Source organism: Monomorium pharaonis, chromosome 11 (assembly GCF_013373865.1).
Source record: "Monomorium pharaonis isolate MP-MQ-018 chromosome 11, ASM1337386v2, whole genome shotgun sequence".
Lineage (NCBI taxonomy): Eukaryota > Metazoa > Arthropoda > Insecta > Hymenoptera > Formicidae > Monomorium > Monomorium pharaonis.
Window position 1 is genome coordinate 1994459 of NC_050477.1, and position 24039 is coordinate 2018497.

The 24039-nt window shown below is 43.5% G+C and overlaps 6 protein-coding genes across 8 annotated transcripts in view; 3 read left to right on the forward strand and 3 right to left on the reverse strand.

Moving 5' to 3' along the window:
- The window catches only part of LOC105837843 (trissin receptor), a 75666-nt gene extending 74617 nt beyond the window's left edge, over positions 1-1049 (reverse strand). Inside the window, exon 1 of the mRNA XM_012682965.3 lies at positions 106-1049. The gene's annotated coding sequence lies outside the window, so the exon portion shown is untranslated. The remainder of the gene's footprint in view (positions 1-105) is intronic.
- Positions 1050-1547: 498 nt separating this feature from the next.
- On the forward strand, positions 1548-9238 carry LOC105828982 (rapamycin-insensitive companion of mTOR). The gene is made up of 9 exons (XM_012667589.3): positions 1548-2177; positions 2278-2322; positions 2773-2929; positions 3042-6299; positions 6540-6669; positions 6759-7126; positions 7338-7440; positions 7519-7626; positions 8000-9238. Exons 1-9 carry the CDS (start codon positions 2117-2119, stop codon positions 8423-8425), a joined length of 4656 nt encoding a protein of 1551 aa, XP_012523043.2. The 5' UTR covers positions 1548-2116; the 3' UTR covers positions 8426-9238.
- A 147-nt stretch (positions 9239-9385) lies between these two features.
- On the forward strand, positions 9386-10591 carry LOC105828983 (ER membrane protein complex subunit 4). The gene is made up of 3 exons (XM_012667590.3): positions 9386-9607; positions 9873-10144; positions 10231-10591. The coding sequence occupies exons 1-3, from the start codon at positions 9537-9539 to the stop codon at positions 10425-10427; spliced, it is 540 nt and encodes a 179-aa protein (XP_012523044.1). The 5' UTR covers positions 9386-9536; the 3' UTR covers positions 10428-10591.
- On the reverse strand, positions 10545-11415 carry LOC105828984 (short transmembrane mitochondrial protein 1). Its single transcript, XM_012667591.3, has 3 exons — positions 11206-11415; positions 11091-11144; positions 10545-10849 (listed from the first exon to the last, which is right to left on the reverse strand). Exons 1-3 carry the CDS (start codon positions 11302-11304, stop codon positions 10772-10774), a joined length of 231 nt encoding a protein of 76 aa, XP_012523045.1. The 5' UTR covers positions 11305-11415; the 3' UTR covers positions 10545-10771.
- A 2526-nt stretch (positions 11416-13941) lies between these two features.
- Positions 13942-17045, reverse strand: LOC105828419 (repressor of RNA polymerase III transcription MAF1 homolog). Its single transcript, XM_012666735.3, has 5 exons — positions 15665-17045; positions 15441-15590; positions 14996-15277; positions 14732-14851; positions 13942-14640 (listed from the first exon to the last, which is right to left on the reverse strand). Exons 1-5 carry the CDS (start codon positions 15745-15747, stop codon positions 14568-14570), a joined length of 708 nt encoding a protein of 235 aa, XP_012522189.1. The 5' UTR covers positions 15748-17045; the 3' UTR covers positions 13942-14567.
- A 202-nt stretch (positions 17046-17247) lies between these two features.
- Positions 17248-23882, forward strand: LOC105830169 (GATOR complex protein WDR59). 3 transcript variants are annotated; one of them, XM_036294089.1, is made up of 20 exons: positions 17248-17972; positions 18075-18124; positions 18379-18514; positions 18652-18865; positions 18942-19075; positions 19146-19295; positions 19388-19547; positions 19629-19708; positions 19795-19861; positions 19961-20169; positions 20240-20503; positions 20584-20734; positions 20793-20986; positions 21077-21216; positions 21292-21510; positions 21755-21881; positions 22412-22441; positions 22946-23106; positions 23255-23508; positions 23607-23882. In XM_036294089.1, exons 1-20 carry the CDS (start codon positions 17922-17924, stop codon positions 23744-23746), a joined length of 2931 nt encoding a protein of 976 aa, XP_036149982.1. In that variant the 5' UTR covers positions 17248-17921; the 3' UTR covers positions 23747-23882. The 3 variants fall into 3 exon arrangements, with proteins under 3 accessions (XP_036149982.1, XP_036149984.1, XP_036149983.1); XM_036294090.1 differs by having other exon boundaries at positions 17251-17972; positions 21080-21216; XM_036294091.1 differs by lacking the exon at positions 22412-22441.
- Positions 23883-24039: the final 157 nt, after the last annotated feature.

Consider the following 24039-nt stretch of genomic DNA (forward strand, 5'->3'; position numbering starts at 1 on the left):
TACATCACTGTTCGATTAAACGTGACATTCGCATATAATTGAAATTCTACTTTAAACGACAATGCGTATCCATGTAGATATAATAATAAACGAGTAAGTACTTACTGGGATGTGATACGCCGTCATTTTTCATCCGCCGACTGCTCCGCTGTTCCGGACACACACTCGCGCGAAAACGATCGCGTCAATTAACGTAACGCGGTAATTACGGCACTCCCGACATTTCCGGCACTTCCGGCAGTCTCGACATTTCACGTGGTACTTTCAACTTTCGTTGCACACGCACGCGAAACGAGGAAAAAACGCACGAGACGCATACGCGATACGCGATCACTCCGTGCACGGTCTTCTCGATACGTCGACTGAATGAAGTTGCTCGATCTTCTCGATACAAAGGACGCGCAGCCAATTTCACACCGCTACGCGACGACTACGATACCTGTAATAAGAAGACATGTCTATTAATGACTATTACGTATATTTGATTCATAACTCATTGATTCATAACTGTATCAGAGAAGCAAAGAAGAGCGAGAGAGACAGAAATAGAAGGAAAAAATGCGAAAATAATATATATCCTACAAGAAAAAAGTTGCGAACTCTCTCTTTCATTCTTTCTCTATCGCGCGCGCGCATTTTGTCGGTCGGCTTGGAACACGGAGTACTTGACGGTCCCGTTTTGTCTATTTTTACCTGCCTTTTGGTACACACAGGTCATTCATGTTTCCCACCTCATTCTGCCAATTCTGCGAATGATGCACGCAGACAAAAAATCTGAGAACGAGTAAAACGATCGCAGCCAGCTGGTCGACTTCATTTTGAAAGCGCCTCTATGTTCAGAAAATGCGAATTACACGGCCAATATCTACAGGTAATGTAATTCTGTAGGTAATGTTCGCGATTGTGGTTCTCTTCCATGCTATCAAGAACAAAAAAAGATGCCGTAAATTTCAAGATTATATCTATAAGGATTATTTATATTATAGAATTTTTGATGCACGGCAATCTTTTTCATGTATAATAAGCCAATGCAAACAACGTAAATATTATAAAAATAAAATAAAATAAAAATATACTAAAAATTTAAAAAATGGAACATAACCTCAATCACTATTTCTAATAAAATTTGAATCTTCTAAGACTCATTATTTTTTATTTATTTTACGATATTTTACACACACAATGTTCAACCTGAACCTGAACAGGAAATGAATATACGTTATAGACGGACGAGAAGCGTCTGACAAGACAAACTAAATCGCCTTCATCCATCATTTCAATCTTACAAAATCATACGCATTATCTACGGAATTCCTAGACACTAGCTTCGTGGTTCAACGTCCACATTTTATGGGCATAGAGGCGCTCGAAAATAAAGCCGCATGCGGTTGGCTGGTATCCTGCAGGTTTTCCTCTCCTCTCGTCGGGCTCCGGCGCACCACGGCGCCGAGCGAGTGAGCGCTTCGCGGCGGTGCGGCGCGGCGCCTTCGTCAGCCGGGCATGCGGAGGAGCGCGAAAGCGGAGCGGCGAAAGCGCGCGCGGCGCCGCGAGTGATTTCGCCCCCGTTTCCGCCACCGTCGTGCCTGCCCGTCGTGGTCTCTCTCACTCCCTCTTCGTCGTCTTCGCCCTCGCCTTTACGTTCCTTCCTCTCGGTGTGAGAGTCTCGTCCGCGCGCCGCGGACGTCGGTTTTACGGCAGCAAGTGGAGCGCGGAGTCGATCGTGACGCTCTCGCCGATTTCGACTTTCGACGCGCGCGCTCGACGCTACGGGGAGATCCAGCGCGCCGGACATTCCGTCGATAAGTGCTCTCGTGTGCGCACGCACGCACACCGAACGTGCGTTCGAAATCACGCACGCACGCACGCACTCGTAGTGCTTCGTGCTTCGTGATCGTTCGTTTTATCGTCCGTTCGTTCGCTCGTTCGCTCGCTTGATCGGCGCTCTCGCCCGAGAATGACATATCGCGACGCGCGGGTGACGCGCGACGACCACGCACGTAGCTCTTGGAGGAGCGTCGTCGTCGAGCAGCGCGACCGTGACGGTTGAGCGAGGGGAAGTGAGAATCTCTCGGAACGGATCGTCCATCTAGGCGACCACCCGGACGACAATCGGACAATGGCAATCTCGAGCTGGATGATCTGGGGTAGGAGCCTACGCACCGGCCGAACCCGTCGAAGTGCGTGGCCACGTAAAGTTGCAATTTTAATCTCGATCGCGCGACGAAGCGCCCGGCGGTTCACGTGTCTCCCCTCGTCTCTTTATTTTTCTGATTGCAGGCCGCCAAGACGAGGACAACTGCGTGCAGCTCGATCTGTCAAGAGGTTAGTAACGTAACCTGCCTGCCTGCCTGCCTGCCTGTCCGTCCTCGCGGTCGTGCGGATTCGCGTTCCCTCCTCCCTCTACTCTCGGCGTCCTCGTCGACGACGATCGCTCGCGCTCCCCTGTGTTTATTTACCTTTCGCCTGGCGAGCACAATGTTGCGCAACATCGTTGCGTCTCGGGCCGCCGTGATCGGCGACCGGTTATTCGCCGCGTGTTTTTCACGGCAGAAAATACTTTTTCTAATCGAATGATATAGATCTCTTACTCTTTGAAAGTTTGTTAAAATGTATTTGTATATCTGCATTGATTTAGAAATGGAAAAAGAGAGAGAGATCTGTCTAGTCTATGTCCTTTTTGGCCCAAAAACATGCAAGGCACGATTATTATTTCTTATTTATTGCAAACTGTTCACGAGTTACAAGTAGAATTGATTGATATGTATTTTGTAGGATTAAAGGAGAATGTCAAGGAGGTCTTAACTAATCTTTGCCAGCGGCACAATGTTCCAATCGTAAAGAAGCTAGCTTATCTCAATGCTATTGTTAAGTTGATTAGCGAAACCGAGTCCCAAGATTATGGCTACTCTGCGGAAGATCTGTTCTGTTGGTGAGAATCCATCCACAGCTAGATTACAAACCTTTGCTCGATTACAAAACCTCTTGGAGAAAAAACCAATTGTCAGTCATCACTTATCACAAAATATATTTTTTCCCTATAGTTTACGCGTGGGTTTGATCCATGAAGCGACGCAGGTGCGCGCCTCCGCGTTACGGGCGGTGCGTTACATGCTCAAAAAGGAGCAAGATGTCGTGGCGATCAACAGGCTGCAGTACCCGTACTTTCTGGCGCGCAGCATGGACGTCAATCTGCGCAACGAGATGGAGAGGATACAGGCTCTTCGACTCGTCAGGAGGATTCTGGTGTTAGCTCCCAAGCATTTCAGTTCCGTGCTGGCGAGATCCCTGGTCAGTTTGACGAACGGTGGCATCGAGGAGAGGGATCGTGCATTTAAAGCGTTTCTCGCGGTCCTTTGCGAGCTGGGGGTCCTGAACTCGAATCTGCTGATAAGCTGCGGCGGCGTCGGCGCGCTCGCCAGGGCTGCAATGACCGGCCAAAGCGCCGCCGCTGTGGAGCCTGTTGTCGGGGTGTTGCTGCGACTGCTGAACAATCCGGAGACGCGCGGGAGCGTCTCTCTTCTGTGCTTTGCCGCGCCCTACTGCGAGCTCCACTCCTTGAGCATGGAGAGAACTAAGGAGGAGCGCGAGCAGAGATTCGCCGCGAGTAAACTCGCTCTGCTGAGCATCCTGCGCTCCTATCCGGGTATCCTTCATTTTTGCCGACCGGATAATAATTCGGGTCTTAAGGCTATCGCAGATATTTTATACGTGGACCAATTGGAAGTGCGCGGTGCCGTTTTGGAATTGCTCTACGAGCTCCTGGACTTGCCACTGCCTACATGGACCGATGAACCGGACGTCGCGCTGGCCGCAGTGGATCCTAGTAGATCACGGGATTCATGGAAATTGTCGGAGGGCTTCGTCGCCGCCGAGGGAAAATCCATACTGCCGTCCCTGTCGTCGCACTGTCCCAACATCACGGAGATACACTCGGCGCTGTTGGTCTATGTTCTTCTAGAGTGCGGCCTGCATCGAGCCCTCGCGGAAACGATCGTCACCAGCGACACGTTCATCTCGGTGCGCGCGGCGGTGCTTCTGGGCGCGTTGCTGCACCTCGCGCACTCTCTCCTGCCATCTGAGCTCTGCGACCTTACACCGCCACTGCCTAATCTACTGGAACACGCGAGTGCCGGCAAGCATCAGGCACTAGCGGCGGTCACTATTCTCGAGCGAATGCATACCATGATGCGACGTAGACCGACTCCGGCAAGCCTCTTCCTCGATCGTATTCTTCAAGCGGGCACCTGGTTACGCCCGATTCTGCCGCGACGTCAGCGGCCGTCGGGTAGACACTGGCTGCGAATCGGCAGGGAGTCACCGATCACGCCGCTGCTGAAAGACGCGCAGGTGCTCAGCTCGAAGGACGCTCTAGCCTGGAATTGGCCAGTGGTGCGGGCGATTCTGCGATCGCGCGAGGATGCAACGCGAATTCTGCACGACTCCGATCACCGGCTGTTCATGAAGCGACTCGTGCGTTACTTCAAGCCATCATGGAACTGCTACAGCAGAGTCGAGTTGGGCACGAGCGCGACACTGGCGCGAGAGGCGACTCTCGCCGGCTGCGATCTGTTGAATTGTTTGTTAGAGTTGCACGAGCCAGAAAGCGCGCGACTACTCAACGAACTGATTGGAGATATCGCCGAGCAGATCGGGAACATCCGTACTGCGGAATCCGCGCACGATTGTCTGTTCTCGCCGCGCCACATGTCTACCACGTGTTGTCAAAAATACTTCCTATTTCTCGGTCAGCTGAGTCACTCAGCTAAGGGTACCGTGGTTCTTAAGAGCTTCAATCTGCTGGAGAAACTGCAGGATCTCGCGCTGGCTACCAATCACGACTGTTACGTCAAACTGATCATCTCCAGCTTGGATTATTCCCGGGACGGGCCCAACAGAAAGGTATTAAGCAAGATCATTTCCGAGGCAACGTTGTGGAGCACGCGTCTCTATGCCACGCAATTCCTACGATTGATTTTACGCGCCAGAATGACGGACGCCGTGCGCTGGGCAATGGTATTGCTGGTCGATCGATTGTCGGACAGTCACACGGCCGTGGCGCTGGCCGCTTTGGAGGCATTACACGAGACCTGCGACGAAATCGAGTATCTAGAGACGTTGCTGCAGCAGGGAGGACAGTCACGCGACTGGGACAAGTGGCTTCAGCACCTAGGCGACAAGGGTTATCTGTTGAAGATCCGACTGTACTCCCTTCAACAGGGTTTCGCGAGTCTCACCGCGCCCTCCGAGGAATTGGAGAAGTGGATCGGCCCCGGTGGTTTCGCCGAGCGATATGTAGGTCTGATAGAAGAAGAGATACACGACGCGTTGACGTGTCGTCAGCGCGACGAGACTGGAAGCTACCAGAGGAGGCCCTCAAGCGACGCGGTGATAATGCCGCGAGACATCTACGTGCTGCCACATCTAATCGGTCAACTGGCGCAACATGACCTCGGGATGCAATTGTTATTACGACGTAACGTGATCCAACGTTTCGCCCGAGTATTGCAACGCTTCAAGCTAGAATTTGGTGGTCGCGACTCGGAGTCTAACTCGCGGTGTACCAGAACGAATCGTCTCGCCGCCATAGCAGCGGCAACGGCTGCCTCCGCTATTGCCGACGACGGCTGCGTTATGTCGGAGGAGTCCGGCACGGACGAGGCTGTCGAGCAGTGCAGTGGTCGCCTCGAGACCATCCCCGATTACGAAACAGTGGAGAATGAGACGACTCGTGAGACGGCGAATCAACCGCGGACGGACTCGCTGATGGAGATTCGTCGTAAGACCAGCATGGACGATTCTAGGCACACAACTCCGGAACGAAGCTGGCGACTGGAGACCGAGTCATCGCGTGATGATCACTTTGTCGGCCCGAACGGTGGAATTCTGAAGGTCAAATCAGCTCTCTGGGCCCTCGGCCACGCGGGCACATCTGTCGCGGGCGTCGAACATCTGAGTCACCTGGGTATCATTGAGATGATTACGTCTATGGCAGAAACGTGTCCGTATTACTCGGTACGCGCAACCGCGATGTACGCTCTCAGCCTGATCGGCACCACGCGGGCCGGAGCCGACACGTTGGTTACTTTTAACTGGCCATGCGTCAGGCATCGACGCGGTGACAACTGGCCCGTGGTACCGCCCTCGACCAGATACCCCATGCCAAGCCCGATCCCGGTACAGCGGCATCACCGTAGCCTCAGCGACGGTAAACCGGAACTGATCGAGCCGATCGTACGTCGCACCAGAAATCGATCCGAAAGCGCGGCTACAGATCTCGAGGCGCGGCGATACTTTCTTTTGTAAGTAAAGCGATTAAAAATGAAAATACATATCGAGAGAAGATTAAAATAATTGTGATTCAAAATGAATTTCCTAAATAGAAGCTTAATTATTAAAATATCATAGCTTAAGAATTCTTTAACTTTATTTTACAATTTAAATTTAAAAAGGAGATCGATTTGAATCTATTTTGATCTATGTATCATTCTGCATTTGAATTATTTAGTGGTTTATTAATATTAATTTTTTTCGTTTGTCAGAGAAAGGGGCGAAACTCCAAGTCCTGTTTCAAGTATTCAAAGACTAAGCCAACAAGATGCTGAAGGATACGCGCGACTACGTAGTTTACAACGCCATCGCAGACCGAGTTATTCTCAAAGTAGTTTAGAAGTACGTGAAAAATTATATATATACTTTTAGAACACCTCAACGATGTCTTTACATCATGATGGGTATCAACTAATTTTTTTTCTTTGCAGATGTATAGCTTAGACGGTCGTCTCTCGCTGCAGAGTCTATCGGAATACGATTCATCCCGCAGTTGGATTGCAGAAAATGCGGTTCTCACACCGACGCCGCCTCCTCCGGAAGACGACAATGAGAACACATTTTATATGGGTGTTTGTCTGCCGAGGAGGCTGCTTACGATCTTTCCCGAGCCTCCTCCACCATCTCAGCCCACTATTCTCGAAGATAGCATTAGGTCCGAGTTAGAAACCACGGAGATCGATGAGGAATCTAGCTCGGAGTGTGACGCCGATACCGAACATTGTCGCACGTGTCTCATTTGCTATCACGGCAAGAGTGGGAAGGACGCTGGTACGGAGCAAGATATGAAATTGCGAAGGTATCGAAAACATGATCTTTTAATAGACATACATTTTAAAAAAGCTAAATAAAATGCAGTAAAATATAAAATTATTTATTGACCTTTTGAGATTTGAAATTGTAGTTTTTAAAAAAATTTAAGCTGGAATAAAATTTTTTTTTGTGAATGATTTTTAAAGGTGAATGACAGTTTTACAAGATATGTCTAATTTTTTATCGTGTTTGTACAGAGAAATACTTAGACATACTCAACGGCTTGCAAACCCAGTGTGGTACCGTCATAGTCGTCAATCGTTACTAAGACTGAGGCAGCGGTATCCCGAGAAGTTTCAGGTATTGTCATATGTTTTGTTTCAGCGACGGTCTCAGCGTGAGAAAGTGTCCTTTACATATGTTCGTTTTTTTTCGCAGGATACCTGTTTGTTTTCGGACGTAGCCGCCCGACTTGGCAGCGGTACGTACAGAATGCCGGCGCGACGATTTCTGCAAGAACTGTTTTTGGATTCTCCATTCGATGCGGTAAGTTTTTTTGTGCGCCAACTCTCTCGCGTAATCGCATGACTCTCTCTCGTGATTGTCACGTCAGCGTTATTTTATAGTCGGCGCAACACGTAATAGGTCGAAGAAACCGTTAAAAATAAAAGCTCATTGAAGTACAGTTATGCAAAGAACTTGTTTTTAAATTTGTCGTCAATGTGATTGTGATATTTATGAGCTATAATAATAACTATAGTGAAACTGTTTATTATCGGCTCTTCTTTTCGCTTTCTAAATTTATTATTTACATAAACATTATTACTAAAAAAAAATTGAATTATGCCTTTCGTATAGCATAAGTAGCACAAGAGCTCGCCCTCTTTTCTTTATTATAAAACAATTTGCGACTTTGCAGCTCTACGTCGAACCAATCAACATCCTAAAGATACCGATCGGCACGGAGGAGAATCCCCTGCAATCATCTGTTCCTAGCTCCGAGGCTAGCCCTCGGCAGCAGTCTGTAAGTCCTGCGGAGGGCAAGATTAACGGAAGACTTACTCTGACTGAGATACAAACAGCGCAATTGGCGTCAGTCGCCGAGGAGGGCTCCTCGGCCGGTGGTAGTGGCGGCGACGGCGGCAGCGAATCGTGCAACGCGGGGCATCAACGGGGTAAAAAGAAGTCCCTGCCGGAGGTCGTGCGTCCATCGCAGGAGCGACGCACTGACGAGAAGATCATAGCCGAGATTCTGAAACCGGAAGAGCGAATACGTTTGTCAAAGAATTCCGATAGATCGTTAAAAGTATCAGGTACAAACACTGCCATCAGCCTTGATTCGTAGCTTTCGAATTCTCGATTACGACTGCGCGCGCGTCACGTTATGTGTATATATTTTGTATTAAAATGATATATATATATAATGATATAAAAATATATAAGAATAAAAATTACACGCGACATATATTTAAAATGCGTATTCACATTACACATACATGTATTACACATACATTCACATACACACTGCCGGCGATCAGACGTATCTTTACGCATATTTCAATGTTTCCTATTGTGCGCCTCGCGTCTATCTCTACACATAATTATTCGTTAACCCCAGGATTCATTAACACACGTTTTCGAGTATACTAGAGTTTCGTAAAGACATTCGAATACTTCTGCCATATAAGACTGGTGAAACTGCAGACTTCTGAATGAATCATTTTGCCAAAACGATGTCAGACATTGTAGAGTACGGATCACAAAATCAAAATTCAAGTCTGCTTGCTAAAAGACAAACGAGAAAAATAATATTCGAGTAATAGTGACTCGGAAACTTTTGCCTCGCAGGCTTACGTGTGTAGTCCGCGGGTTGACGACCGATTAATTCGTATTTTATATCTATATTGTACGTTCTCCCTCCAATTGTAATCGTCGCCTTACTTTTTAACACGTCGCGGTCGACTCTTTTTTTTTTTTCTTTACGAAAACGCGACGTATGAGACCGTGTAACAATGTTGTTAGTTTTATACTTAATATTACAATTTCATTTCTATTTATACGCATTAATTTATGTATCATGTATACGAGATGAAAAGAAAAAGAAATGGGGAAAAAAAAGGAGCAGAATGTGTGAAATATCAAACAAACGTCTACGTCTAAATGTCTCGCATGTACAGGGAACTTTTCCTCTCCCTCTTCCCTCCAATTAATTACGTTCCTGATAATACCCTCGACATCGCCGTTGCTCATCGAGGCATCGTGCTATCGACGCTATTTACCTGAAAGAATCCGCCGCCAGTCGGCGCAGCGATCTTCACCACGAATCCCCCTTCGCTCCGGATGTCGTCGATCGTACGCGTCATCGCGCGTCGTCTGCGTCGTCCATAATAATTATCTGTCTGTCGAGAAGACAAGAACCACTCGGAGTAGTTGACCAGCGCGTGATAATCATTCCGATGACGATAACGGCGACGAGTTCGAAGCAAGGCCCTAAGCGGTCCAAGTGGGCCCTGGACTTTGCTCACAGGTGCGTAACCTAATCTCCGCCCGAGCCGTTCCGCAGTACACACGTGTTGATTTGAACACGACAGTCCGCACGACGCACCGAAGTTAGCTGGACAAGTCGCGACTCGTACAAATTAAATAATAAAATTAAATACTAAACGCGTCTTCTCAGTTGTAATTCCCTCGCGATCGAACTCGCAAGTGTCTCGCTTACGTTGAGGCGTTGCTGGAGGTGCGCCTTCCTCGGCGCGATTATTTGCTTGTAAACGCAATTTCCTTCTTCGCAGAACGAAACAGGACAAAAATGTAGAAATACCGTCTCCGCCGGGGTACACACCTACCGGTTCCCTCTTTCACAACGTGGAGTACATGAGGGAGTCCGACTCAAATCACCTAATAATAAAGAAGTCCTGGGACCTGGCGCTCGGACCTCTCAAGCAAGTGCCCATGAACCTGTTCATCTTGTATATGGCAGGCAGTTCTGTCTCGATATTTCCCATCATGATGGTTGGAATGCTCATCATCAAGCCGGTTAAGGCGCTGTTCACCCTCCAGCAAAGTGAGTTGATCTGTTAAGAATTGTGTGTGTCTTGACAACCGTTCCATATAATCATAATGCTCTTCCTCCTCTGTTGCGTTTCCCAGCGTTCAAAGTGATCGAGGGTACACATGCGTGTGGGCAGAAGTTCGTGTATTTCCTAGGACAGTTAGTGAATATCGCGTTAGCGCTGTATAAGTGCCAGTCGATGGGCCTACTGCCGACGCACGCGTCCGACTGGCTGGCGTTCGTCGAGCCCCAGATGAGGGTGGAATACTCCGGCGGAGGTTTCATGTACATTTGATGCGAAGGGGTTGGCGGCTGGTGGTCGGTACTGTAAGTATTCGGCATCGTGCGCGGCCACCTGGACCGTGAATTACATAGCTAAATTATTGTAACTACACCATGGACATGCGTGTCATGCATTTAAATATTGTTTATTATTAAAATAAAAGTATGGAAAAATAAGTGTGGCTTGTCTTTGTACATCGCATCGAATACAGGTATATATACATATATAAAGGCATATCGTCGGCTTCCTCGAAATATACAGCTAAATGTTACGACGCATTTCGGCAATACAGTGTGTACATTTCCATCTTCTAGCGCTGGAAGCGATGTAGAAGAGATGCGCAAGTCGCGACGATGCTACGGTTTCTTTTTGTTCTCTTCTAGAAAATCGACTACTCGTTGATACAACTTCGCCGGTTCGTCCACTCGTGGCACCTGTCGCAAAAGTAGAAGAAATCAATTTTCGAAATATCACAGAATATTTAGATGCTTTTCAGTTCAGAGTAATTCAAAAGGGGAAAAACAAAAAATACGATGGACATCATAACAGGATAAAATTTAAATAATTATTGTTTACTTGAAGAAGGAAATTGCTGCGCGCTGCACATTAATTTCGACATATACATATAAATAAAATTGCAAAAGTAACTCTCGCTTATCTTATACGAACACATACCTCATAATTTTGGGCTATGTATATACCGGCGTATACTCCAATTCCCAGAGTGACCTACAAGTCATTGAAATGTTATAAACGATTCGAAATTTGGCGAGTTCCGTGTGTTACGTACCAGAAACCGGAGCATGTTGATGGTTCTCAAAGCAGATTTGTACCTAGTCCGATAATCCCGCCTGCTGATGCTAACACTCGCGAAATCACTGCTAAACATTCACGTAAAAGTATAAACGCGCATGCTAACGCAAGCACGGACGTCGGGCATAGAACACACGCGACCTTGATGCGAGACGCATCTAGTCAGCTACCCGTTAGTTATTTTCGCAACAGAAAATACAGCCAGCAGCGAGGAACGAGACCTGAGAGCGATCATCGCGTGTTTTTATCCATCAGCGCCTCTATGTGAACAAAATGTGCACATTGAACTATGTAGTCAAATATCTATGAATTCTGTAGATAATGTGTATGACTTTTTGGGTCTCTTCTATGCTATGTTCACGTTTATTTAGTTTTGTTTCAAGCTATACCCGTAAATTTTACAAATATATGCATTCATATTTTAAAACTGTTTTATGTAAATGTGCATAATCGTGTTCTATAAATGTGCAATACCACATATACATGATATAAAAATTCAATTAATTGATTTGATAAAAATTCACTCACCGATTGCTGTCGCTGCTACTGCTGCTGATGTTGCTGCTGCTACTGCTACATTTCTTTTCCAGTTTTGGACGGATAATATATCACACATACGAGCAAAACGTAAACCGCGCGCGAGAATTTCACTTGGCGCGACCGTTACATTTGAAAAAATTACGTGAAAAGTCGGCACGTCAAGACACACTGAACAGTTAAATAAATCAATTCGCTCCCAGAGTTTGATTGCGCGACGACTAGTAAATGTTTCATTATCGGCACGATCGACATTCTACCGAAGGTATTGCGTACACTCTCAAGCGAATACGCGCACACGAAAACTTTGTCCGGAACGAAAATCAACGTGGCCTGACGTCACGTAACTTCGTGGAAACGCAGGCTGAGAAAATCGTTTGAATGAAAATCACACGCCGAGATACGACAAATTTGTTTCGAGAATTTCGTATGCTCGCACGACGACTAGTAGCACTTCACTCGCGATATTCTACCGAACGTATCATCCCCTTCGAGCAAACACACTTTGCTCGAACGCGCACACGAACACTTCACTCGAAACCGAAGGCACGATACCGCGCTTTACACATGAATACGTACGATCTCACGTCTCGTGACGGCACTCTCGACAGTCTCAACATCGTAGTTGGGCACAATTCGAATTCTGAATACGCGAGACACACGCGAAACACGCACGGAGTCAACGGAACGTTCGACTACGTATGACCAGCGCTGGAGCACGAAGAAACATGGCTGCCGGCACGGCAGCGGCGGACGTGACTGTTGGTAGGTACACTCGGCGGTACTCGGCGTTAGCCGGCGCGACTCGGCGGCCGACTTGCCGAGTCGCGCCGGCTAGCGCCGAGTACCGCCGAGTGTACCTACCAACAGTCACGTCCGCCGCTGCCGTGCCGGCAGCCATGTTTCTTCGTGCTCCAGCGCTGGTCATACGTAGTCGAACGTTCCGTTGACTCCGTGCGTGTTTCGCGCGTGTCTCGCGTATTCAGAATTCGAATTGTGCCCAACTACGATGTTGAGACTGTCGTGAGTCCGTGTTCGAGCAAAGTGTTTCTCGAAGGGAATACGTTCGGTAGTATATCGCGAGTGCTAATTGAAGTGCTACTATAGTCATTGTGCGAGCATACGAAATTCTAGAAACAAATTTGTCTCCGTTCGTCGTATCTCGGCGTGTGATTTTCATTTAAACGGTTTGCTCAGCCTGCGTTTCCACAAAGTTACGTAACGTCACACCACGTTGATTTTCGTTCCGGACAAAGTTTTTGTGTGCGCGTATTCGCTCGAGGAGTGTACGCAATACCTTTGGTAGAATGTCGATCGTGCCAATAATGAAACATTTACTAGTCGTCGCGCAATCAAACTCTGGGAGCGAATTGATTTATTTCTGTTCAGTGTGTCTTGACGTGCTGTACTTTTATTTTTCCAAATGTAACGGTCGCGCCAAGTGAAAATCTCGCGCGCGGTTTATGTTTCGTGTGTGATATGTGTGATATATTATTCGTAATATCGGGATTGCCGAATAAAGTATCGTTATTAATGTGCGGTTCGAGAATAGCAGGATGATGTCAGCAGAAAGCAGCATCCATGGAACGACTCGGTATTCCAGAAAAGGAATGTAGCAGTAGCAGCAGCAGCATCAGCAACAGGAGCAGCGACAGCAATCGGTGAGTAAATTTTTATCAAATCAATTATTTTAATTTATATTATGTATATGTGGTATTGCACATTTATAGAACACGATTATGCACATTTGCATAAAACAGATTTAAAATATGAATGCATATAATTGTAAAATTTACGAGTATAGCATGAAACAGAACCAAATAAACGTGGACATATCGTAGAAGAGACCCAAAAAGTCATACATATTATCTACGGGATTCATAGATATTTGACTACACCTGAAAACACCTAAAACGCGATGACTGCTCTCAGGTTCCTCTCTGCAGCCAGTCTGGTTAACTTTGTACATCTAGTTATTTCCTCGTTCAACCAGAGAGCACGCAGTTTTTGATATTTTGATCTTATATATGTGAGACTTTACATAATTTTTCATTTTTTTCCTTATTATATTTTGTAATTAAATAAACCAAATTATATGCACTTTCATTAATATTACATAAGAGTAACATGGATTGCCGTAACGTTCGAGGTAATGATTAATATTACCGATAGAAAATATTGCATATAACAGTTATTATTGGACTTTATTACGTACAATTTGCCTTCAAAATATATGTTTAATATTATATCAAGAGTAAGAACGTAATCACATCACGAAGAGACAGAGAAGAATCCTTATAGCTTGCTCTAATAAATTTTTTCATAGAGATAATATAGAATATAGTATACATATATATAGGTAATCTACTCCTACAAAAATTATTAATCCTCGCGAGAGTTTCGTTAAAAGTTATTCAAGATCAATGTCACTTAATAAACTATGAAAGTAAGACTTTTACCATCTAAAGCCCGTTCTACATTAATCGCAAGCAGCCAGTTGCGACTTGCGACAGCCAATGACTGTCGAGCTTTAACTAGAAACTAGGCGTTCATTGGCTGTCGCAAGTCGCAACTGGCTACTTGCGATTAATGTAGAACGGGCTTATAAGATTTTTGTCGCATAGTGTTACTATTAGCGATGATTGTCAAACACAGAAATTCTAAAACGGTATTCAAAATAATTCCTAACTAATTTGTAATGCAAAATCAGAGTAGTACGAAGATTCAAAGTTTGAAGACTAAGAATTGCAAACATGAATTCATGTACGTGTATTGTTATGTGCACACCCTTGTGAAGATAATTTAATAGATATCTTCGTCATCTTCATCCATGGCGAAGTCGCTACCAACTCCGGAATCCAGCACGTAAAGAGGGCTGCAAAGTAAACAATGGATAAACCACCTTTTACAAAGGTGGAAGAGAAGGGAAAGAAGATAACACATTTCTTTCTTCTTTTAGAACTTACTTTATCGCTCTGCACGTGAAAAAAACGATACGCTTCAGCTTTTTGTTATAGAAGAAATAATTGAAAGACCACAGGCATCCGTCTTCTCCGAAAGGATCTGATGCGAAGTCCGGATTGTAACTGTAAAACGTTCTTTTATTAATAACTACGGTTAATATTATAGGATGAAATTTAACTCTATATTTAGAACCGTGTATACCTCGTACATATATTTCTTGTGCGTGTTACAGCAAGAGATGATAACGTAAACAGTTGGGTGTTTACCTGTAAATATCACACCCCTGCAACGAGATCTCTTTATCAACAGCCGCCCAAAGAGCAGAACGTAACGAACGGTAGTGTTCGCCCGCGGTGGCGTTGAGATTACCGTCCACTGCGTTCATCACCCATTGCAGGCTGGGCTCTTTGCTGAACTCGTGACTCTTGGCATCCGAGAAATCGTAGTCCGGATTAAAAGTTGAATTCAACGTGGCGATTAGATAAAACAATGTTTTCCTGCTGATCGTGTCGCACAGTGGACCTTCTTCGTCGCCAGAAACGCTACGGCTGCACGAGAAAAATATTGATGACAATGTTATCAACTTAAAAGCACACAAATAAAATATTATCTTAAAAAATAAAGGTGTAATCAGTGCAAGGCAGTCGAGAAAAACCGACCGTCATAAATACCTACAAATATAGATTAATAACAGGTAATCTTTTGCTCTACCTCAAGCAACCCTGAGCCGGAGATGTTCCCAGAGACGTCTGTGGTGGAGATAGAGCTTGGAGATCATGTGGCGTGCCTCCCTGCTCTGCATTGTACCGTTTATACATCTGCTTGTCGTTGGCTGTCATCTTGCAAGAGTAACTCTCAATCCTGGAACAATATAAAAATGTAAAAAAAAGAATGTGAAATCGCGATTTACAAGATAAAAGCCTGCCTCGCATTACCTCCCGATTATCCTGCTATCTCCGGTCTTGATGGACAAGGCACTGTTTATAGCTTCCAAATGTGTGTTCTCCAACAACTTCATCCTGGTTGCTGCGATCTCTCTTTCTGATTACGCGAGGAAACTCCTGTAGCTTCTATTTTGAAGAGCTTTGAAAGCTTTACGTTGGGTCGGTGGTTCTCACACCGTGTAGGTTGCGGCCTACCCGACTTACAACGTCAACATCCCGTTAGGGGCCTCGCCGTCCAGGCGAATCTAGATAATACGTTTACTCCGAGTTCCCAGACGCCGTTCAGTACAGGCGAAACGTCAGGAAGCAGCTTTTTCTTTGACCTCGCGAACTCGTTGGATAGTTGCTGAGCATTTCTCTCGGGTGTATGAAAATTCCTTTCCTCTTCGAGTGCACGAGATTAATTGTCGACGTAGTGGTCTTCCCGGCCTCCTTGCTGTACTTGCACATTACAGATAGCTGGTTAAGGGATTTGGGGGGAAGGTGATCGAGTTCCAGTACAGGCTTGGTGAAGCGCGAGAGTCAAGGTCCTCCGCTCGTCGAGGTGTCGCGGGCGAGTATATACCGTCCTACGTGCGCGCTGGCTCGCTACTTATAGCACCGAAAGAGTGAAAGAGAAAGAGAGACCGACGCGAAAGAGACAGCGAGAGATACTGAGCGACGACGCGATGACGCGACGCGACGAATCCCACCGATAAACAAAGGTGCGTTCGCCTTTGCTGGCGAGACGAAGTTCGGGGAAAGAGTTATCGTCTTCCCGGCGAAGGCCAAAGGCGCGAAAAAAAGAGTGGAGCGAGCGAACGACGCACACACGCACGAACGCAATGCAACACAGCCAGCAGTGGCGGCGGGAGGAGGGCAACTTTAGCGTTGTTTGTCCCCGAATTGACAGTACACGTCAGGCCTGTCCTTCCAAGAGCGAGAAAGAGGGCGATATTATATGCGTATGCCGTGAAGAGCACACAAAATACACACAGCCTCACGCGTAGCGCCCGCTACTGACGATAACAATCCATAATCACGGACATTGTCGTTTCTTTTTCGCTGATACGCAGTATCACGGTCACTGTCGAGATCCCGATCGCGATCACCTCTCCGCTCTCCGGATGACACTCGTCGTCGATATATCTCGCAGGAATCTGTCCCACAACACCCGACGACGCACTCGACCTTCCACTCGACGACGCGCGCGACGAGCCCGACCAGTTTACCAACTCTAATTGCGACTTGGTGTCAAGCCCGCGTTCTCACCGCGCACGTAAAGACGCAACGGCCCGCGGCGTGTGTATGTGTGCGAGATGGGTGTGTGCGCGCGCGCCTGTATGTGAAGCACACGTACGTACATACATACATACGTATAAAGGCCGCGCGTGTGCGAGTATCGCGTGTATACGTGACAGAAATAGCAACAGTCGGGTGACTCGCGGCGACGGCGTCGTTGTCGTAACGGCTCTCTCGCTCGCTCGCGCATGCTCGGTCTACCTCCGTCTCGTTCGCGTGCGCCTCCCGTTGCGGGAGGGTGAGAGAGATCGCGGGGAGGCACGCGTACGAACAGCCAATCGCGTCAGTGACGCGCGCATGTGCGTGATGCGTGTGGGAAGCCGTACGTACGCGCGCGCGCGCGCGTGCGAGACCGTGACCGGGAGCTTGTCTCTTTTCGTTCCGAAACGGAATATCGGCTCTCTCGCGCTTCTCTCGCGTTTGAAAGCGAGACAATATAGCACGGAATATCGGGAGGGAAAGGCAAGGAGATGACATGAAGTTCACAGGCCACTGACGATTTGGTACACCACTTGGAAATCCATTTGGACTCCAGCGCCTTGCTTTTTTATTTGATACCTCGGTTTCGAATTACTTAATTAAATTTTTTAAATTATTCAACATTATAGAGGAGATCTGTATATAAATGATACGCCAGAGATAAAAAAAATCGCAATGGATGTAGAATTATTAAATATTAATTGATAAATAATGAACGAAGAGAGATTACTAAACACCGTATTATTATTATTTAATATTTCTTTTTGATGTGCTATTTAAAAATCTGCACTGTTGTGTATATAAACATTCTGTATGGGTGTATGTATTTGTGTGAGTTAAATAGCCATGGCGCGCGCATCGGCGGATCGGCCTGTATTTATTTGGTGCGATTCTAACCTCGCAGGATCAGCGCAGGATAGCATGACGAAAAATGATATGAGACGAGAGATAGCTTGTCGTTGAATGTTTAAAAATTTATTTAATCAAAATGTCGAAAAGAAACAGCGATTATGTGGTTACGGAGCACCGCGATTTACAGGTTGGTAAAAAGAACTCCACGTGATTTCTCTTGTCAGAAACAACAGCTCTTGTTACTCCGGAGGAAAATGAAATATTTTATCCTCCTTTTCGTTTATCATAGGCTAACACCATGGCAGTGGACGCGACTGGTAATTATGTTCTCCTGGCCGGGTAAGTGATCCTTAAAATCAACGATTACTTGTGGCTATTGGATATAAATAATATTTACTAAAGACTTATTAATTCATAATCATCAGCCTAAGTCTTTGATAGAGAGAGACAGAAGATTCTCAAAGATAATTTTAAAATTTACGCGTTTTATATGGAAAAAAACTCAATGACTCAATGTTCACTTTAAAAAACTTGTTATTACTGATTTTATGTAAATGTAAAAATTATCTATATTTTTGTACTCTCCTTTGTAGACGCAGATACTTAGCAGTGAAGCATCTGGATGAGGATGTAAATACGGTGAAGAAGTTTCCACGACAAAGCAAATATGAGGTTGGCTCTGCCGAATGGAATCCATGCGATTTGAATTGCCACTTGTGTGCGATTTCGGTAAGAACATGTGCATCTTTTATGCAAAAATATTTGTACATGTATTGACAATTAAATTTGTTATTAGATAAACTGTAGAAAGAAAAAAATCTATCAAAAAATATGTGTGTTCTATTATATCTTGTTTTCTCTTTTAGAGCAACACACGAATCGAAATATTGAGTTTCAATGAAATGGGAGGGTACGAATTGCAAACTATGCAGAGCCTGAAAGCACACACGCGAGTGGTCAGCGATCTAAACTGGCATCCCAAAGAGCCAGATATTATTGCCTCTTGCAGCATCGATACATTTATACATATTTGGGACATACGAGATTCAAGAAAACCATGCATGTCTTTGTCTGCAGTTGGTAAGATAAAAGACAATAAAAGAAGATATACTCGATGCTCTCTTAAAAAATAAGTGTTTTTATGTTTTTCTTGTAGCGGGTTCATCCCAAGTACGTTGGAACCCTCTGTCGTCACATACTTTGGCCACAGCACACGATGGAGATGTCAAGATATGGGATCAGCGGAAGGCAACAAGTCCTGTGCAATATATAACAGCTCATTTGACAAAAGTATAACAGCTTTGTTGCACTAATTAGAGTAATTTTGTTAGAATATAATTAAGTTAAAGTCAAATTTTAGATACATGGTTTAGATTGGTGTCCCTTTCAACAAAATCAATTAGCAACATCGAGTCAAGACTGCACTGTCAAAATCTTTGACATTGTCAATCCACGCAGAGCTGAGAATATCTTGACGACGAATTCTCCTGTGTGGAGAGCGAGATACACGGTAAGAACGTAGATATAGAGTTTTTATTACAAATTGCATATTATAATCATTTGACCATACTATAAAATGTTATCTTTAAATCTTTTTCACAGCCCTTTGGAGAGGGTTTAGTGACAATAGTGGTGCCGCAATTACGACGTGGAGAAAACAGTCTTCTACTATGGAACACATCGAATCTCAGTACGCCGATATATACGTTCGTGGGCCATACAGATGTTGTGCTAGAATTTCAATGGCGGCATCAGAAACTAGGTTGTTATATTGATAGAAATTATAGAAAAAGGAATTATGTGGAAAGTATATTGTTATAATTTTACTTTTATCTGCTTGTAGAAAATAGCGAATTTGAACTTGTGACGTGGTCTAAGGATCAGTGTTTGAGAATATTTAAAATCAGTCCTTTTATAAAGAAAGTAAGAAATGATTTATTTTTTTCACAGTTCTATATATAAATGATAAAAATTGTGAACAAAATAAGTATATTTGTTATTGTTTTCAGTTATGTAGCAATGGTATGGATGACGGCCTGTCAGTCTACAGTCAGTATTCTGAAGAGAGTAATCTAAGTACGTAAAACATGTGTGGAGATATCTCTGTGAAATAAATTTTTTTTATATACGAGAAATATTCTTATATAATATATATATATATATATATAATTATAGGAACTCTGCAATCTGTTCAAGAACTGCAGCTGAACCCTTCTCAGAGCGAACCTGAGATTAATTACATTACGACCAAAGTGGACGAGCCTGTGCTACAGTCTGAAACGACTAATATTCCAGACAATTCCAAAAAAATCTCATCCCCTACGCAGCCAAAGAGTTTGCAGCAAGAGTTTTCCCTGATAAATATGAACATACCAAATATAGAGGTAATAGACACGCAAGACATCAGATGATTTGAAAATAATGTTAATGTTTTTTTTTTTTTTTTTTATTTAGGTGAACGCGATGGACGTCGTGGAGAGAAGCTGTATGATAACTGCGTGTACAAAAAATTATAATGTGATATTAAAAGTAAATTTTCCTGTGAATTATCCGTGCAGCGCTCAACCAACGTTCCAGTTTTGTTCCGGTACGACGATCGACAACGTGATGATGACTAAGCTACTGAAGGTTCTTGTGCAAACCGCTCAGCATCGCGTCAAAAAGAACAGATCGTGCTTAGAGCCATGTCTCCGGCAGCTAAATATAACTTTAGAGCAAGTAAGCGAATCTTTTCTTCAATTTAATGTAATCTTTGAATTAAACTTGAATAAAAATGTCTAATTTGTGTCTGCTGATAGATGTGCAAGAAGGACGAGGATGAAAACAATCATTTAGTGTATCACATGCAGGATAATAGCAACTTTTTAAGCTCTCCCAATATCTGTGCGAACTATCAGGACTCCTATATACCGTTTCCTAGAACGTCTGGCGCCAAATTTTGTTGCGTAGGTGCGTGTATGCGGTCGTTTTCTAACTTTACGTTTTTCTAATGTATTTCCTGGAATAGGTATTCTTGTTTGTTTCGGACGACCTTCTTACACGAGAAGATCATCGATGAAACCGGGAGATGCGACGCCCAGAGCATTGTCTGCCTTGGACAATAGCATCGGTAATGGCGAACCTTTTATGCATATGTATCGAAGTTCCTACGTGCCAACTAATGATAACATGTCTATCAGCTCATACTATTTTCAAGATCGTGTAAGGAATATTTGAATCGATAAAAATGATAATAGTACATGTATTTGCTTGCTTATATGTATTATCTATATATAATCGCAATTTTATCAGCAGAAGGATCTCCGACGTGGATTGCACAGTACGGGTAGAATGCACGATCGATCATATTTTAAGAATTGTCACCCGATGGTTATGATATACGACGTTTCATTATTATTTTTCGTCAATAAGGAGCTCGCCGAGAAGTATACGTGAGTACGACAACTATATATATTATTCAAACGTCGCGATGTTTTAAACATTTATAAAATTTTTTTTCTCCTTAGAATCAACACCGCTGACATTCAGGCCATGTATAAGCACAATGCAAATGTGACTGCTGCACTAGAAAGGCCTGACTTAATTCAGACTTGGTGTTTAGCTGGTTTAATAATTTCGCAGCCACCGTCTAATACTGAGCAGAACTCGTGCCAGACGGGCCATTCTCCCGACATCAATCCTCCATGGCCTTTACATCCCTGGGGCCAAAATTTAATTCATTTTTTGTAAGTATTGTTATTGATTTTATATATATATAAATATTAATTAAAATAATATTCGGAAAAAGCACACATATTGAATCAAAATAATATTAAATTGAATAACAATAATTTTTTAATAATACTTTTTATTATTGAAGATTATATGTTGATTTTTTAAACATGACGACTGTAAGATTTATTTGAAAAAAATGCGATTCTTTAGATTATCGATTGTGGTATTTGCTCCATAATTGTTCTGTTTATTTAGAATACAGCATTATGCTAAGCAGTCTGACGTTCAGATGGCTGGTATGCTGAGCTGTGCACTTAGTTATCGATCCGAGAACACGGATACTTCGCAAACCAGGCTAACTAGCAAATCCGTAAATGACAGTGTAAGTATGCAATTTGTATGAAAGAGCAAGAAATGCAAGTTGTGTGTCACTTTAAAATTTCTCCTCATGACACAGCATTGAAACGATCATTGTCCCATAAACGAGAGAAATTATATGTACATCACATGTTCATCGATCACATTTTCGCTTTTTATTCTGCATTGCGTTCCTCAGTATTTAACAAGAATGGAGACTTATGCACAGCACAGTGTCTCTTTCTTCCGATGCATGAGGGAACATACGTTTTTTTTTTGTGATGTGTAGTTTGTTTAATATTTGATGCAAATACAGTGGTACAGTATGCATATTCGATCATAAATAATATTAGTAAATACGTTATATATTAATTGAGGAATAATTATTCAGCGAATCTTAAGAGAGAATTTGATAAACTATAATAATTGAAATTTTAATCTTTTGTGTATTATGTTAGATGTAATATACTGTACCGGTGTATATTTTTCTTATGTTTTCTAATTATATATTATATTTATATCACAGCTAACGATATAATGTTACGTTTGTTATAGAGGCTTTCCATAGGAAAATGGTGGTTAAAGGTAAGATTTCCGAGTTTTGTTAAAGCAAGATGAAATATTGGATTTGATTTTTAATATTGTCTGTTGTACGATCAATATCTTGTATTCGTCTCTCTCAGCATCGGATTGAAAGTGTTACCACCGAGTGGATTTGTTCATTGCAACTAATTAGAATGTAGATACAAATTTTGCATTCGTGGCTGCAATTAGTAAAATAAAAAAAAAAAAGGGTACATGTAACGTGTTATTTTTTTTAAGTAGCAAATCGCAGTTAGTGGTTAAACGACATGTGCTGTTTGTCATAATCAATTATAAAATTTCGAACAAGCAAATAATCATCGTCTATTTGTGTATAGAATTTATAAATACTAATTTTTCATTAATAATAACTCATTACAGTCGATTTGTATAAATACTAACGTTTATTATTGTGCGTGTGTGTAGATCGTGTGCGTGTGTATTATGTAAATATGTAGTTGTTTATCTCAATTGTGAATCCGTGTTCTATTCAATATTTCCTTACAGCCTGGCGGTTCGCCTTATCACACTATACATCTGGCAGATACCACGTTAGAAGGTTGGAATTTTCAGAATCTGAAACAACACAGATCAAATTCGTGGTCAGAGTCATTGGATGATTTAAAAATCATTCAAGACACTTTTGGAGACTCGGCAAAAAACATTAAGTATGTTCTGGAGAGTACAAATAGAATACCAAAATCTGAAAAACACAGTAAAAAAAGATAAAAGATATTTTAAATGCCTTTTGATATGATGTGTTGAATTGCGCGAGTATGTTTCAGATTGTATATAAATATTGAATATCATACGCAGGTTGTTTGACGAAAAGTACACGGCGTTGTATGACGGTTATAAGAAGGCGTATGCCGAGGTGTTACATAGGTGGGAGCTGTTGGAAGCTCGCGCGCAGGTATTGAAACATCTGAGCGCGTCCTCGTTCGATGTGCAAAAAGACGTCGAATTGCAGAACGAGTGCCGGATCTGTGGCAAGATCAGTCCAGGTCCGCAGTGCGCTAACTGCAAAGGGTTGAGCTTCCAATGTATTGTCTGCCACGTTACAGTTAGAGGTTTGTGGTCTTTTTTTGTATAAATCTAGTTGGATTCTATAAGTATTTTAATTACGAGTTAAAATAAAGCTAAAAAATTATTTTGATTAAAAATCTAGGTGCGAGTAACTCTTGCATGTTTTGCGGTCATGGGGGACACATTGAACATTTAGCGGCATGGTTCGCCAAAGAGGTAGTATGTCCTACAGGCTGCGGCTGTCATTGCTTGCAGGAAAATTCAGTGCTATTTAAAATATAGGTAATGTAGACGAAATTTATATTTAATCTTAAAATAATGGTCTGTGATAGTTATTGTTACAAAAAAAGAATAAATTTCTTTCTATTCTATGTACTATCAATAGTTTTATCCGACTGCGTGAAAAAATAATTGCTCAAAAATGAATAAGTTAAAGAATGAATGTGATGATGATTTGAAATGAAAAATTAAACGGTTAAATGATTTTACGGTATTAAGACATAAATACATGAGCCGAAGTAAATATTTATAAATTATTATCATTGTTTGAGGATGTGATATAACATTGATATAGA

Bases quoted from the DNA above. Each gene is read 5' to 3' on its own strand.
- LOC105828982 (XM_012667589.3), top strand. From the start codon at position 2,117: ATGGCAATCTCGAGCTGGATGATCTGGGGTAGGAGCCTACGCACCGGC. The intron at 6,300-6,539 runs GTAAGTAAAGCG...TTCGTTTGTCAG, and splicing joins GCGCGGCGATACTTTCTTTT to AGAAAGGGGCGAAACTCCAA. The intron at 7,627-7,999 runs GTAAGTTTTTTT...GCGACTTTGCAG, and splicing joins TGGATTCTCCATTCGATGCG to CTCTACGTCGAACCAATCAA.
- LOC105828983 (XM_012667590.3), top strand. From the start codon at position 9,537: ATGACGATAACGGCGACGAGTTCGAAGCAAGGCCCTAAGCGGTCCAAG. The intron at 9,608-9,872 runs GTGCGTAACCTA...CCTTCTTCGCAG, and splicing joins GCCCTGGACTTTGCTCACAG to AACGAAACAGGACAAAAATG. The intron at 10,145-10,230 runs GTGAGTTGATCT...TGCGTTTCCCAG, and splicing joins GCTGTTCACCCTCCAGCAAA to CGTTCAAAGTGATCGAGGGT.
- LOC105828419 (XM_012666735.3), bottom strand. From the start codon at position 15,747: ATGAAGTTGTTGGAGAACACACATTTGGAAGCTATAAACAGTGCCTTG. The intron at 15,278-15,440 runs GTAGAGCAAAAG...TTTCTCGTGCAG, and splicing joins CCGGCTCAGGGTTGCTTGAG to CCGTAGCGTTTCTGGCGACG. The intron at 14,852-14,995 runs GTAAACACCCAA...AACGTTTTACAG, and splicing joins CAGGGGTGTGATATTTACAG to TTACAATCCGGACTTCGCAT.
- LOC105830169 (XM_036294089.1), top strand. From the start codon at position 17,922: ATGTCGAAAAGAAACAGCGATTATGTGGTTACGGAGCACCGCGATTTA. The intron at 20,504-20,583 runs GTAAGCGAATCT...GTCTGCTGATAG, and splicing joins TAAATATAACTTTAGAGCAA to ATGTGCAAGAAGGACGAGGA. The intron at 21,511-21,754 runs GTAAGTATTGTT...CTGTTTATTTAG, and splicing joins CAAAATTTAATTCATTTTTT to AATACAGCATTATGCTAAGC.
- LOC105828984 (XM_012667591.3), bottom strand. From the start codon at position 11,304: ATGTTTAGCAGTGATTTCGCGAGTGTTAGCATCAGCAGGCGGGATTAT. The intron at 11,145-11,205 runs GTACGTAACACA...AATGACTTGTAG, and splicing joins TCAACATGCTCCGGTTTCTG to GTCACTCTGGGAATTGGAGT. The intron at 10,850-11,090 runs GTATGTGTTCGT...CTTTTGCGACAG, and splicing joins ACATAGCCCAAAATTATGAG to GTGCCACGAGTGGACGAACC.